This window comes from Salminus brasiliensis, chromosome 7 (assembly GCF_030463535.1).
Source record: "Salminus brasiliensis chromosome 7, fSalBra1.hap2, whole genome shotgun sequence".
NCBI lineage: Eukaryota > Metazoa > Chordata > Actinopteri > Characiformes > Bryconidae > Salminus > Salminus brasiliensis.
Window position 1 is genome coordinate 23,189,655 of NC_132884.1, and position 14,463 is coordinate 23,204,117.

The window sequence follows — 14,463 nt, forward strand, 5'->3', positions numbered from 1 at the left end:
CTTCAGAAACACAGTGAACTTGTTGTTAGCAGGTTAAGCTATGAAAGACATCTAATCGACATGCTAATTAATGTTAACATACTAATCGATACTTGTGTTACAGTCCGCATGTGGTCGCTGCAATGAACTCACTGCGTTGACGCTACAAATAGTTCGACTCAGTTGGACTTGTGAATCGTTTCGTCTGATGCCTTGGAATGAACCATTCCAAAGAACCGATTCGCCCGCGAGTCGGTACATCCCCAGTGTGGAATGAAACATGGCGGGAGAGGCGAACATGGAGGAGCAAACTTTTCGCAAAGTGGATGCAGGAGTTTAACGCCGTTCGGTTCCCGAGTTGTGGCGCCTGGCTTGTTGTTCTTTCTGCGTTTTCGAGAGTCGATGGGAGTCACGCGTTTGGTAATGCAGTAGAGGGAAAAGTTGACATTTTTCGCGTGGAGAAAAGGCCGGGGAGGGGTGGGAAGAGGGCGCAGGCGAGCCGTGCGCTATGCCGTGGGAGAGCGGCGCTAAGCGGAGAGAAAGCTCGGAGCTACCGCTGCCCGCGGGCTGGGAGGAGGCGAGGGACTACGACGGCAGGGTGTTTTACATCGACCACAACACTAGACAGACCTCGTGGATCGACCCGAGAGACAGGTAAACAGACTCCGCGGACGGTCTCCGTCGTTGCGGGGCCGAAGTCGGATCATACCCCTCGGGGTTGGCAGCCTGTTGCATCCGCCAGACGTTTGGCTGGAGGGCGGAGGCTGAGCCTTAAACGATGAACAAAAGCTAGCAAAGCGCTACAAAACATGGGTTATGTGATTCCGTTTCTCTGTTATACCAGCTTTTACAGAGTGTACAGAGTGTTAGGAGGGATACCCGTCTCTGTTGCTACGACAGGTTTGTTCATGGCTGTGTTTTAACGTTAGATGAACTTTATTTGTCCTGATTTGTGTTTTAGCGCTTTTTGTTCCGGAGGAGCCTGACTGCAGGTTTCTGCAAGCTCAGTTTCTGACAGACTGATACACTAACTAACGTTAACATGGAAAGACCTGGCAGCTCACAGCTTTCAGATGAGCGTTAAAATAAAACCAGTGACCTCTGTGGGGTTGTGAAATCACTTTGGGGTCATTTTAGTGGTCAGTTTTGTCGACCCGTCAGAGTGGCGTTAACTCCTCTGACCTGTAGCTCCACTGAGAGCTCCTGGATTTGGGGGGAAGCAGAGGTGGATGTTGCCCTGCTGTGCATTTCAGAGTGAACACTGATCTTCAGCTACCTTCCTACGATCATTTGATCAACAACCTTATCAGTTTAAGCCCTTAATCTAATATAACTGTGCTGCATTGGACTGTAATGACACTTGAGTTTCATAAAATCAGTCAATTTAGACTAAAAAAAAAAATCACAACTAATGATATTTTAGCCCTTAAATGAGTTTGTAAACCTTAATAAATGTGTCTGTATTTCTGATTTCTGAGGAATAAGAACTAAGTAAGCTAATGTAGACTAAGTCAGCGTCTTCTGAGAGACTCAGTACCTGAAAATCAGTACTGAGGACCTTTCTTAAGAAAACTAGTCTGTGTTGTATAATACTGTAAATACATGGCAAAGTTTTGGTGTTATGCACTAATATGAACCCTATACCATTACACTATACCAAATTTTTAGTCCTGGGGGGCCAAAGTGCAATGTTTTTAATGTCCTGATGCCAATAAATACGATATTTTATGATATTATACTATATTTTGTAATTAAAATACAATAAAATGCACATTTCAAAGAACAGTATAAAGATGTACACTGTATAAATCTTTCACATTGGGTGAGGAGGTGGGGTTAGAGGTTTTTTTTTTTTTTTAGGTGGGCCAAATCAAATGTCCATCGCAAGATTTTAGGCAGCCCTTCTCTATTCTGTCCCTCTATCTCTCTATCTGTATTTGTATCACTATCTCATTCCTTCTCTCTCTCTATCTCTCTCGCTCTCTCAGGGAGTACTAGATGTAGTCTGTGTCCGTGATGGCACAGTCCTTCAGTTTCATTGAGACTGTAGTGGTGAATGTGCATGAGCTGCTGTAGGCCTCCCTGACTCTGTATAGGACAGCTCCACACTCATCATCTGAACTCTTTCAGAATAAGTTAGAAAGGCACTCTCAGTATCCATCTCGAAAAGGCTGAGGTCATGACGGCCTTCTTCACTGATCAGAATAATGGAGTTTTATTAAACTTTGTCAATTAAAGGGTAAATATTATTTAGTGCCATCGTTGTACCATCCCTTCCAAGCAGCTGCCCACCTTATTGCCCATAACAAATCATACAAACTGCATTTTCCTGTCTTTGGGTACCATTGTCATACCAGTGACCTGCGTTTTTTTCTTTCTGTTTTTCGGGGGAAAAAAGTAAGGCCACATAATGTAAACAGAGTGCAAATGAAAGAGAGAATTGAAGTGGAGCTCCCAGAGTTCCATGTGCAAATATGCGAGGAATGCTAGCTGGGCCACTGGGAAAGCACTGTGGATGGGCTTTGTGAGGTCTGTATTTTCACCAGCAGAGAAACAGGCTGAAACCAGGCTTTCAGCTGGCCTCGTTGAGACGGGAGTTCACTGGACGCCCCAGCGTGAAATGAGTAGAGGAGCCTCTGAGAAAGTTGGAACGTATTGCAACTAATTGTTTGTCTAATTGTTTTATAGCTTATTAATTTTGTGAGATATTGATCTGTTGGAGTGCTGCAAAGAGAGCTGTGGTGATGACCCCATTTTTGGGTTTACTTGAAGAATATTGGAGCCTGAATTGTCAGTGTACAGGATGTATTACTTCAGTCTGTGTTTGTTCAAATGTTGGATACTTACTGAATAGAAATACAACATGCTGAATGTTAGCTGTGTGTGGTTTCCTTATAATCCAGTACCTATTTGTTAATGTTAATGTCCTCCAGTTCTGATAATGAGTTTATATAAACTGTTTATTTGGCCTGATGAGCAAGCTTTTAGACATTCCTGAGTATTATGTTTGCATGATGGGCATTGCCAGTCTGTAATCTGTGTCCATCGTCGCTCATTATAAGGCTTATGTTGGGTTGTGCTTGTGCTTCAAGGCTGACCTAAGACCTGCAACCCTTACTCGCACTCTTTCCTTAACTGCTTACAAAGCTCATAGCAGAACTAATTCATCTGAGATTGACTAATTGTTTGAAAAAATGCAGTTTTAATAGACGCTGTGGTCTTTTTTTAGACATCTCTTTGTGTAGGAGCTAAGAAGCATCTCCATTTATGCTGCTTTTCATGGTTTCACATAATTGGAATTCTCTTATGTGGCATGTGAGAGACATCCATCACATTTCACATGAAATTTATGACTAAATGTATATGCAAGTATGTTCTGTTTCCCAAAAAATAGTTTCCAAAGCAGCCCAACTCCGAATGCAAACCCCCCACGAAGAGCAGCAGAGTCAGACTCCAAATGTATAATGTTCATAAATACTAGAGCAAAAAGCCCCCATAATGAGGAATGACAGTTATACATATTAAGCGAGACCAGCATAGTCAAGGATTTGACATTTAGTGCATGTGTATGCCTGCAGCAGTTCAGGCAAGCACGTTCAGCCCTGTGACTTTAATGATTCCCCTTTTGCTTTTGGCTCATGTTCATTTTTAAGGTCCTTAATCCGTTGCGTTTTCATTATTTGAGTGGAGCTGGCTGCTGGAATATAGATAAGAAAAACCTGATCTACTTGAAGGCTGTGCGGAGTCATCTGACTAGCATTTGTAATGTGAAGCTGATTAGCGTGTGAGAAATCTCATATTTCCATCAGTGTTACCAGCGCAGTAATAGAGTGTAAGGTTTGTGTTTAGAAGGGTGGGGGGGTTTAACTCTTGGCAGCCGTGTAGGACTCCCTGAGCTAACCGAAACTTAGATCTAGGTATTTACTATGACCCTGCTGGACTACAGTCATAGTCATGCTTGTGTCATGTCTGGTGGTTGCAGTAAACAGATGATGTATCACAGTTTTGCTGATCTGTCTAGTTGTAAAAGTAGAATAAGGGGGGATTTTTGAATGAATAATGAGTTAAAGTGGATTACAGTTAATTAGCTTTTCTGTCATATATATAATATGCAGACAGTGTATTAATATTACTAATACAGCACATCATGCAGGTGTCTGGGGCGTATGTGAACCTGTATTCATGTCCATGGTGAAGATAATGATTAAAGCTAATGGTTCTGATTAGTATATATGCTAATGTAATTGTAAAATGTAAGTATGTTGCTATGCAAGTGTTGCTATGATGTTTAGGTTGATATTGTGTTGTGTAAGTTGCTGTCAGTAGCTTTAAAGCCCTAGTCTAAAACTGTGTTGGCACATTTCCTCTGACTTGGTCTCTCTCTTATGGCTCTACCAGAACAGATGTGTGCAGTGGTTGCATGCCAAGGGACATAAGCATTTGGGTTTTGCTGGTAAGGTGACAACTTGTAGTGAAAACTGTGATCAGTCTGTGAATTTACTGCACAGTCTCTTGGGAAAGATGTGGAGTTGCTCTGTGAAACGGGGCTATCCTCCAACAGGTTGGTCCCGCTCTCTCTTTCAGCGCACACACTGCATGGATGGGCCAAGCGATGACTGAAGCAGATATAAGCACCCCAGAAGCTGTGAACTGCAGTCTGTGCACAGCTTTCCAGCAGCTCTTTCTGATTGGTTTGAGTTTGTTCACTTTGGTGTGCTTTCCGACACAGCACATGACCTGACCGCACATTTGAGACTGGTCAGGGTTCTCCTTTTTTTTTTTTTTTTCTTTTTTTTTTTTGTCATTTCTAATCCCCAGCCACTAGCTAGGACTCCATCATCCAAACAGTACTACCACAGTGCTGGAAGGTTGAAGGCTAGCATGTGCTTCCTCCAAGAAACATGGAGACAGCCACTTGGCTAATGCAATAATCAGCTAACAGACACCCACGCTGAGTGTTGTGCCATGCCGTGATGGGGGAGAGGGAGGGCTTTCTGGGACTCGCACATGGCTGTGGCAACAGCGGGGATCAAGCCGGAGATCTTCCGATGATTGGGTCAAACAGCGGTCCCACTCGGGGCACAATGGAAAGTGATATCTGGAAATTGTCATTGGAGTATTATGAGGACGGTTTTTACAGTTTTACAATCTGACACTAGTACCATTTTGTCTGTGGTAAAATCTTGTTCTAAATCTTGTCTAATTCATATCATGTATAGTCAACCTCATATTTGCTTTGTTTTCCACCCCTAATTGTTATGGGCGTAAAACAGTCATTTGATATGAAAAAGGGAAAGTGTCTTTTTAAAAGGCTAATACCGATGCATAAACCTAAGATAAGAAAGGAGGGGATTGACTACTCTGTTTACACACTGCCTTCACCTAAATAAAAACGTGATCACGTCCATTTACAGTAATAATTTTCGTTTTTAAAATTAAAATTTTAGTCTAAAATTTAAGCGACACGTTCATAAAATGTACATAGGCTACGCTATGCTTGTCTAAAGCTGCCAGAAGCGTTGTGCCTCTGAGGATTCTGGATTTGCCACAGACTCCATACTTGAGAAAGCCATGCACAAATCAGTTTCTATATGAATATTTACACACATCCATTTGCTTGGGATTAATATATTACCTGAGGTTATTTTTACAACTTGTTTTACAGACTGTAAAAGGCGACAGAAACTGTACTGATGCCGGAGAGCAAAACTCTGGAAACTCTGGTAATGATTACATTACCCCACCTCCTCATGTTAAACTAATCCTGTCCGAATAGGGATTTAGTCTACTTATTTAGGATTAGCATTACCAAGACAATTAACTCCAAAAACTGGTTTCGGAGACTGTGGGGTGGGTTCTGCAGCAAAGTGTTCTTGAGCTGAGTGAGACTGCGAAGGCATGTTAACCAGACAATGTCCTGTGCGTCTGCGGGTCTGTGGTCATCCTCAGGTAGCTCCTCCGTCCTGCTGCCGAGTTTCTGTGGGGAGGCTTTTGTGCCTGTGGAATGAGCACAATGTCAGGCATGCCTACACTACCGCCTCAGGGGCTGTGCCTGCCAGCGGCCCCAGACAAAAAAGCTGCCCAACGGAGGCAGCGTTTCCCACGTGTCTCCCTCTCCCTCCCCTTCCCTCTTCCCCCAGGCCCCTGCAGCCCTCCTTTATTCTTTATTAGCTCTGTTATGCAACGGCTGTGGCCAGGCCTGCCGCTTGGCAAAGGGAAGCCTTTATACATGGTCACAAAGCACACCAAATTCAATTATTCTGGAAAGTAGGAGCTGTGATGCCAGCACCAAAAGGTTATTCACATGAGCTCGACCCCCTCCCCCTTGCTATTTTGCTTCTCTTGGTGTTTTCATTATGCTTTTTTGGAGGACGTGGGGTCGGAGGGGGGGGTCTTTTTGTTTTCTTTTTAGCCGGGTTGACGAACGTGTCATTGTTTCATGTATTGTCAATTGTTTGTGTGTTTTGTGTGTTTGAGGTCCCGCTTCCTGGTGAGGCAGCAGGTTACCCCTCTCTCTGTTTTTATAGAAATCATTGAATGTGTTGGGTCAGTTTAGCAGCAGACCTTAGTGTTATGTAAGTCCTCTCGGTGCTTGGTCAGGTAACAGATCAGTAGGCACTGAATTATGTCAGTACTTACCAAGTAAGTTGGTCTCCTGCCTCAGTGTAAATGGCTAAAAGAACAGCGACCACTTCTTGCAGCAGTATAAGACTAGAGACTCATGACACTCATGACTAGGGATGCACCGATCTGATATTATGATTGAGTATCGGCCCCGATATTAACAAAATTAGCTGGGTATCAGATAACTAGCCTGATCAATGGAACCGATCCTTTCACTTTAAGTTGTTGATGTGAGACTGCACTAAATGTGCAAATAAATAAATGACAAATTTAGTACATTTATATCTGTGTTAATTTGTTATGTTAAATAAAGTAATGATTAAGTCAATCCTGATTCCTTAAGTCTCTCTTAAGAGGTATACGGTTTATTAATTCAGCAATTCTGTATCGGTATCGGAACTGAAAAAGCCGGATCGGTGCATCCCTACTCGTAACACCTTAATATGTAGTGTACTAGCTCACTACACTGAAATGGGGCATTATGTCTATATGATGCCCCTCATGTTCAGACACAGATAGCATTACTTTTTAATGTAATCAGAAGTAACATTCAGAACCTCTAATCAACATAATCTTGTCCATGTCGAATTGTTCTTTTTTTTTTTGTGTGTGATCATGTACTGTCCTTTTTAAAAACATCAACTGAGCAACTCGAGCAGCTTGTATAATAATAGGACCTTATAATCATAAGATTAAATGAATCATGATGTTGATTTGAGGTCATATCACCCAGCACTCGGTCAGTGACTCAAGTTGTGCACCATGTGTTGTGTAGGGAACCTTTTGAGCTTCAGCCATAGTGTAAACACACTACATCATAACATGGCTATTAAGGATTCCAGCTGTCAGGTCAGAGTAGGGCTGCATAGTATTGAAAAAGAAATATCTACATTTCACAGGAAGTCAGTAACCCAATACCCAAACATAATATTGATGATGATATTGGGCAGAGATCTAATCTGCATCTAATAGATGTGGCCTGGAAATGGAGGACAGTGGGGAATTTTAATTTTGTCTCAAGCAGCAAAAACGTAGAATGAGCTTGCACATACTGCCATGGAACCGTTGCACACATGCACATTGCGATGGCGATATGAAGCGACATATTGTGCAGGCCTAGTTCAGAGTGTGTATTATGTACATTAAGAATGTACATAACAATACAAATTAGTGATTTCTCTGCAGTTTTTCAAAGAAACAAGTATCTAATCTCTGTCATTGAGCAGGAGATTAGTGAAAGTGGGTCTTTATAAATGTCAAACACACCATAAAGTACTCATAAAAAAATGAAACCTTCAGAATGACACGTCATTATGCACATACTGAAAACCAGTAATTTAACTGCAGTGTTTATTAGCAGACTAGCACTGTGCCTTAAATCGTATAGTTTGAAAATTCATAAATCAGACTGATACTAAAGAATTTGAAGTATTTAGATGGGCTCGCAGAACGTCCCTACTATATATTTATGAATTGTATTTATTTATTTATTAATTATTGATTTTTAGTGACTGCACATGCATGCTAAATGTTTTATCTGTAGATTAAAAGATAAGTTTGAAAAATATTTCTTTTATTTATGACATGGGCACCAGAAGGCAAAGTGCAATTTTTTTTTCTGTAGATAAAATAAAAATCCCTTAACCAATACTGAACGTGCTATAAGCTTAAACTTATCTTAGCTTGGTATTAAATTAGTTTTTCCATTTCACTTAATCACCTTAATTTGGCCATATTCTCAGTATAGGGGTGATGTGCACAGCGATGCTGTTTGTTTATTTAGTCTGGGTTTGGTATTTCAAGGTTACACTCTGTGTTGTCACCGGCATCGATTCACCGTGAACTCAGCAAACTGATCTCGGTGTTGGAAGACTGGCTGACTAACTGTCTGGCTAACATGTTGCTCATTTTTACTCACAGGCATTTGCCCCCCTGCCCAGGTCTTATTTATGCTGGGTGCGCTCAGTCACTCGCAGGTTATGCGGATCATGCAAGGAATGTTAGCTGAGCAGGATCTGCCAAACTTGTCATGGCTATGTGCTCTGGAATCTTCACACCTGGGTGTCTGAGGAAAAAGATTGTGTTGGGAATCGTGCACGAAACCAATTAAATATTCGCTGTCTTTTAGAGAGCATGTTTACAATTTGACATGAGGGCGCGTATTGCGCAACTCTATGCTATGCTTATTATTAACATGCGCAAGTATTTACCCCTCAAAGGAGCACATCATGTCTTGGGACTGAAAGAGAGTTCTTCCATGTTTGCCAATCACACAACCTCTTTAACCTAAGAAACTAATCCCAGCTGCTTGGACGTTATTTCTGTAAAGTAATTCTGTAAAGTGAGGATACCATTTTACTTTTATTGTCAAAATACATTTTTTCTTTCACAATGTTACGTAATATATGAACAAACACGTAGAAGAAAGCTATCTGAGTGAAAACCGTTAATTCAGAATTGATGAAAGTCACTTATTCTATGTAATCTATAATCTAGTCTAATGTGTACACAGTGCATGCAAAAGCTTGGGCCCCCCTGGTCAATTTTTGTGTTACTCTGAATAATTGAGTAGAAGATGTACTGATCTCTAAAAGGTATAAAGTTAAACACTCTCGTCAACGTTTTAGGCCAGTATTTTATTTGTCTTCTTTAACATTTTAGGCAGGGAGCTTGGGCACCCCAAGAAAGCTAAGATCTCAGATTATTTAATTAGCTTGTTAGGGCTATGTTCAGGCATTTTTAATAAAGGCCAGGTGATGCAAATCCCAAAGCTTCTTAAATACTTTGTATCAAGTGTTAACAAAGCCATTGCCTAGCACTGAAATGTAAAATAATTGATGCCAAATTGCAGGAAAGTAGGAGATATATATAAAAAGAGATGTTTTTAGGTAGCCGGTTCCTCAGTATGTAATGCGATTTAGAAATGGCAGTTACCCAGAATGATGGAGGTGAAGTTGAGGTCTAGAGACCTAAGAAAACTTTGCTCGAAAGGCAGATTAGAATCTCTGACTGCAAAAGACTTTCAGAAAGATTTAACAGACTCTGCACTTTGACTTTCATTGAAGCGTTGTGCACAGAATAATAGAGTGCCACTGTATGTACAGGGCTATGGCTGTGATTCCCCGGTCCTGCCGGGTCTTACTGGTGATGTGTGTTACTGTAGCTGTATAAAGCACAAGTGTCTCCAGCCCACTGATCACTGCCTTCAAGAAGCCCTTCTCTAGTTGTGCTGCAACTTGTGGGAGGATCTCTTGGGTTAAATCTGTTCTTTGCTTGGATGGTGTTTTTAAAATCCTTTGACTGGCTACCAGATGATGACCAAACTAAAATGTAAACAAATGTATATTAATATTAAATGTATTGATGAACCTCAATATGTTCTGATTCAATGGACAGACTGCACACTTGACTGTGGAGATGTAGTGTAGATCTGTCCTGGACTTTTACTGGGAAATATTCCACAATATCGTTTTTCAGATAAGATCATGTTGCCTAGTTCTGTGTTTTTTTTTTTGTTTTTTTTTTATTATTCACATTATTTTTCACTGTCCTTCCTTCCTTTAATTACATATGTCTTCCTTCCTCCCACAGTCGTTGACCTGGTGAGCAATTAAATGCCACTCATGGGATAATGAGATTTATTTCATTTAATTCAGATTTGCATTCCCTGTCATCCATGGCTTACTGAGATGAGCACTAGGGTGAGGGATGGTTTCCCATGCAATTGCAGACAGTATCTAAATGTGTCTGGAGACAGAGATTCTCCAGTCAAAGAGCTGCAGGCTACTTATAGTAGACCTATTTCTATAAGATGCTGGACATAATGGAAGGCAGGGGGATGTCCGCACTGTGCTGTCTGACATGCTCAGCTGCCCGTTCGCTCTGTCTGAAACGGAGCAGCAGGCACTTCAGTGGGGGAATACATAAATGACATTCCTCCCAAAGTTGTAATCTCATGTCTTCTTTTAACCCAGGAGTGGAATTCTAAGATTGACACTCGTGGACGCTCGTTCTAGTCCACGGCTGTGTCAACCGGCCGGGCGGCAGGGCGTTTGGTTATTTGAGGTTTATATTAGGGTTAAAAATGGGCCATATAGCATTTTCTGCCGCAGTCCCATGGCCATGTATGACACTGTCTAAACTTGGGGACACCATGCATTTGTTGTTTTTAGTGGCACGTTCTTCAGTGCACGTTGTTCCCGAGCTCAGTCTTGGAGTTGTTAATATTTGAGCATGACAGAAATGTTAATGCCTGCCTTAATAGCCAACAGAATTCCTTTTTATAAATCCGTCTAGTTTCATTCCTGCACAAGCCTCAGACAGACGGGCGTTGTGTTTAGAACATATGTTTTGAAATGTAAAACCGGGTAGAATGGCGTGAATGAGCTTGAACACACAGACATAGAAGGATTTAGTACAGCAGTACAGTGTTCTGGTAAATGAGGACATGTATTAGTCTACTCTGTATCCTTAGCATCAACAGTACATCACTCTAGTGATGCGGCAGTTTGCTACTGTTAGCTGTATTATTGGCAAACACTCTACTATTATTATTATTATTTTTTTAAAAGAATCTTTAGTAAAGTCAGTGGCTCAATGTAGAACCATGATAACGTAACAAAAAACAAAAGAAAACCAATTGGATACTGAAACGATTATATATGTTGTTATAATTAATATTATTATTATTAATAATAATAATATTAACAATAATATTTTAATAATGTTTTTAAATAATTATTTATTATATATATATATATATATATATATATATATATATATATATATATATATATATATTTATTTATTTATTTATTTATTTTTTTTTTTTTAATGGCTTCAATTATTGCTATGAGTTAGGAAACACCTTTTTAGTGTTATATGCAACAGGGCTGCAACAAACCGCTATAGGCAAAACAGGCTGCTGTTTTGATAGTTTAATAAATTGTTGATTGTTGAAACAAATAATTGGTTATTCAGGTTGACGTGGCCTATTTACCAGCTTAAGCTTATGTACCCATCAGCTTTTAAATTTAGACTGATTAGCTGATTAACTGATTTAGTTATGCATTTGCTAACTAACAATACAGATTAAAACTGTATTCACTGTTTTAAGGAATGTTCCTGCTAATACAAAACATAAATAAAACTCCAAAACCTTTTTCCCTGTCAGAATTTTCTTATTTATTTCGGGTTTAGCAACAAAGACTAAAGGCGACAAATGTGAGGCAGTAATTTTAGCTTTTAGTTTGAAAGTATTTTGTGTTGCTGCTTTGTTTTGTATTAGTGACTTATATCAAATCAGTTCATTTGTTAATGTTTTAATTTGTGTTGGTGACTTTATTGTTTTGACATGGTCTTGCCAGAGCCACAATATTGTCGACCCTCCTCCACTCGTGACGTAACCAGCAAGCTGATCGGCTCTGTTTGTTGAAGGGCGAACCTTTATCCGTAAACATCCGTAAACAAAGAGCGAACCTTTATCTGTAAATATCTCGATCAGTGACCAACCTCATCGTTTCTAACTTCTCTAAGATGACCAAAGTGATGTCGCCGTAGAGCTCCATACTGGTTTTATCCACACGCCTTTTTCATGTGACAGACAGCTGCTCAGTCTGTATGCTGTTACTGCAGCTCTGGTTAGCGTCCAGATTAGCGTAAGCTGCCGAGCTAACAAAAAACAAACAAACATTTACTCTGAGATAAACTGTCAATAAATTCTGCAGACAGTTCTGCCAACAGAAAGGCCTTGTTAATAAGAGGTTAACCGAGGATGAGCTGACGGAAAGGCTACAGTAACTCCACCACAGTTGTGGTGAACAGAACAGCATCTCACAAAGGATGGAAAGCTGAGGCTGCAGTGGGCACAGGATCACCAAAACAGTTAAAGACTGGAAAAACGTAGCCTGGTCTGATAAATTTCTGCTTCGGCACACAGATGTGGTGCCAGTAGCATGAGACCATGGACCCAAAACATGGGCTTGCAAACAGTCATCGCTTGAATGCCACTATTAAAGTATTGTTGCGGACAATGTGCATCCCTTTATGACTATAATTTACCCCCCTTCTAATGGGTGCTTATAGGTTGATGCCCAGAAAGCAAGCAGAAGTTGTGAGCTCCATCTGAAACAGAGTTCATCTGTGGCCTTCCCTGTCACAGGATCTGAATCCTTCTGAACACATCGGTATGTTGTAGTGTTCCTTAAGAATCTGCATGACGCACTCATGTCGGCAACATGGACCAGAATCTTCAGGGAATGTTTTCAACATCCGGTGGAATCCATGCCACCGGAGGCCCTATCCATTGTCAGTGTGGTGGTCCTAATAAAGTGTTCAGGGATGTTCAGACTGTCTGACGGAGACTGTAAATAAATGTCTGAAGGACTGAAGAAGACTGGCCTACTGCATTTCACCACCCGTTCCGTGCACTGGCCTCGAACAGCCAATTTGCGGCTGTGTGCGCTGCTTCAGGCTAGTGCTCCCCACACTTTGGCTCCGTTGCTAATGAGCGTGGGTGACAAGTTGCTTTAACAGTACAATTACATCAGTGGCAAACAGAGTACCGCTTAAAGTTGCCCAGGAGCGAGGCCACTATTTACCATGGCGGCGTGTTGTCTAAATGAAGGCGGTGTATTAATTAAACCAATAAAAGTTTCCTCATAAAGTTACACAGAGCCGATCAACCCGCATGAAAGGCAGTGCCTACAGCAGCTGCGTTCAAGTTTATTAGCCTCTTATAAACATGTGGCCTCCAAATCCGAAGCTCTGCTACTGGACTTTGCGCAATCAGGCATGCAAAACAGAGCTGGGAGCACCAGAGGCTTTTAAAGAGTGTCCTTCTTGGCTGCTATAATTAAGTTTATTTGGGAATATTTTTAGGGAAAAACATTCTTGACGAGGAATGCAGAGCCTGTTGTTCGGGAGCATCTTAATTTGTGGGCGGAATGTTGGTCCGGGCCTTTGTTGTTGAAGATGGCTGAAGTTGATGGAGCGACTTTGTGGATGTCCAGACGAGGCCTGGACACTCGGACTGGGCTCCAGTTACACATGCCTTTCCCGCCAGGGAATAAAAGCAATGTTCTGAATGGAAAGATCCACTGGGAATCCTTGACGAGAGCAGGCAGGAGAGTGCATTATAATAGAATTAGCAAATGTCTCATGGTCATTTTAATTTTAATTTTGGCCTTCACGCTATTAATGTTTCACACTCCCTGAAGAAAGAATGTGCATCTCACTCTCAGTCCTTTCCCCCTCCCTCTCTCCCTGAAGACTGAAGAGAAAACAATCCCAAGATGTGGACCATGTGAAAACCCAGTCGCTGATCTTTTTTTTTTTTTTTTTTTTTTTTTTCCTCCACCATGCAGTGCAAAACAGAGAGCTTGTTCATAGGATTGGCCTGTAAAATAGTTGAACTTTTTACCCAGCAGCAAGCATCTTTGTAAAGGAATTCTTTTATTTCTGCTGCTCTATTTATGTGCCATGTTGACTTGATTCCACCATTCGTTTGGCAAAGTTTTTCCCCATCTTTCTTCTTCTGGACGAATCTCTCAGAAATTCCCAAGTCTCAAAATAGCCCTCGGGCCCATAACCCCTTTTTCTTTCAGATGGTGGAGGGTTCAGGGAATCGGCACGCTGAACGCTCTGAGAGCTCTCCTTCTGGCAGCACTGGCTTCCTCTCTGGAAGAAAGGCGTGGTATGGGAAGATTAGCTCTCTCAGAGCTCACAGGGTCTCTCAGGAACTGAAAGAAAACACTGGAGCAACCCACAAGTGACTACTACGCTTATTCCAGGCTGAACTTTGTTCACAGTCGAAAAAAACAACAAAAGGAAAAAAACAAAACAGCTTTTCAGTCCCCATGT

The 14,463-nt window shown here is 41.3% G+C and overlaps 1 protein-coding gene across 3 annotated transcripts in view; it reads left to right on the forward strand.

Moving 5' to 3' along the window:
* Positions 1-255: 255 nt before the first annotated feature.
* wwc3 (WWC family member 3) overlaps positions 256-14,463 on the forward strand; it is a 53,331-nt gene continuing 39,123 nt past the window's right edge. For all 3 annotated transcript variants that reach the window (XM_072684223.1, XM_072684224.1, XM_072684225.1), the window contains exon 1: positions 256-633. In XM_072684223.1, the coding sequence (XP_072540324.1) occupies positions 488-633 (146 nt within the window). In that variant the 5' untranslated portion in view covers positions 256-487. The remainder of the gene's footprint in view (positions 634-14,463) is intronic.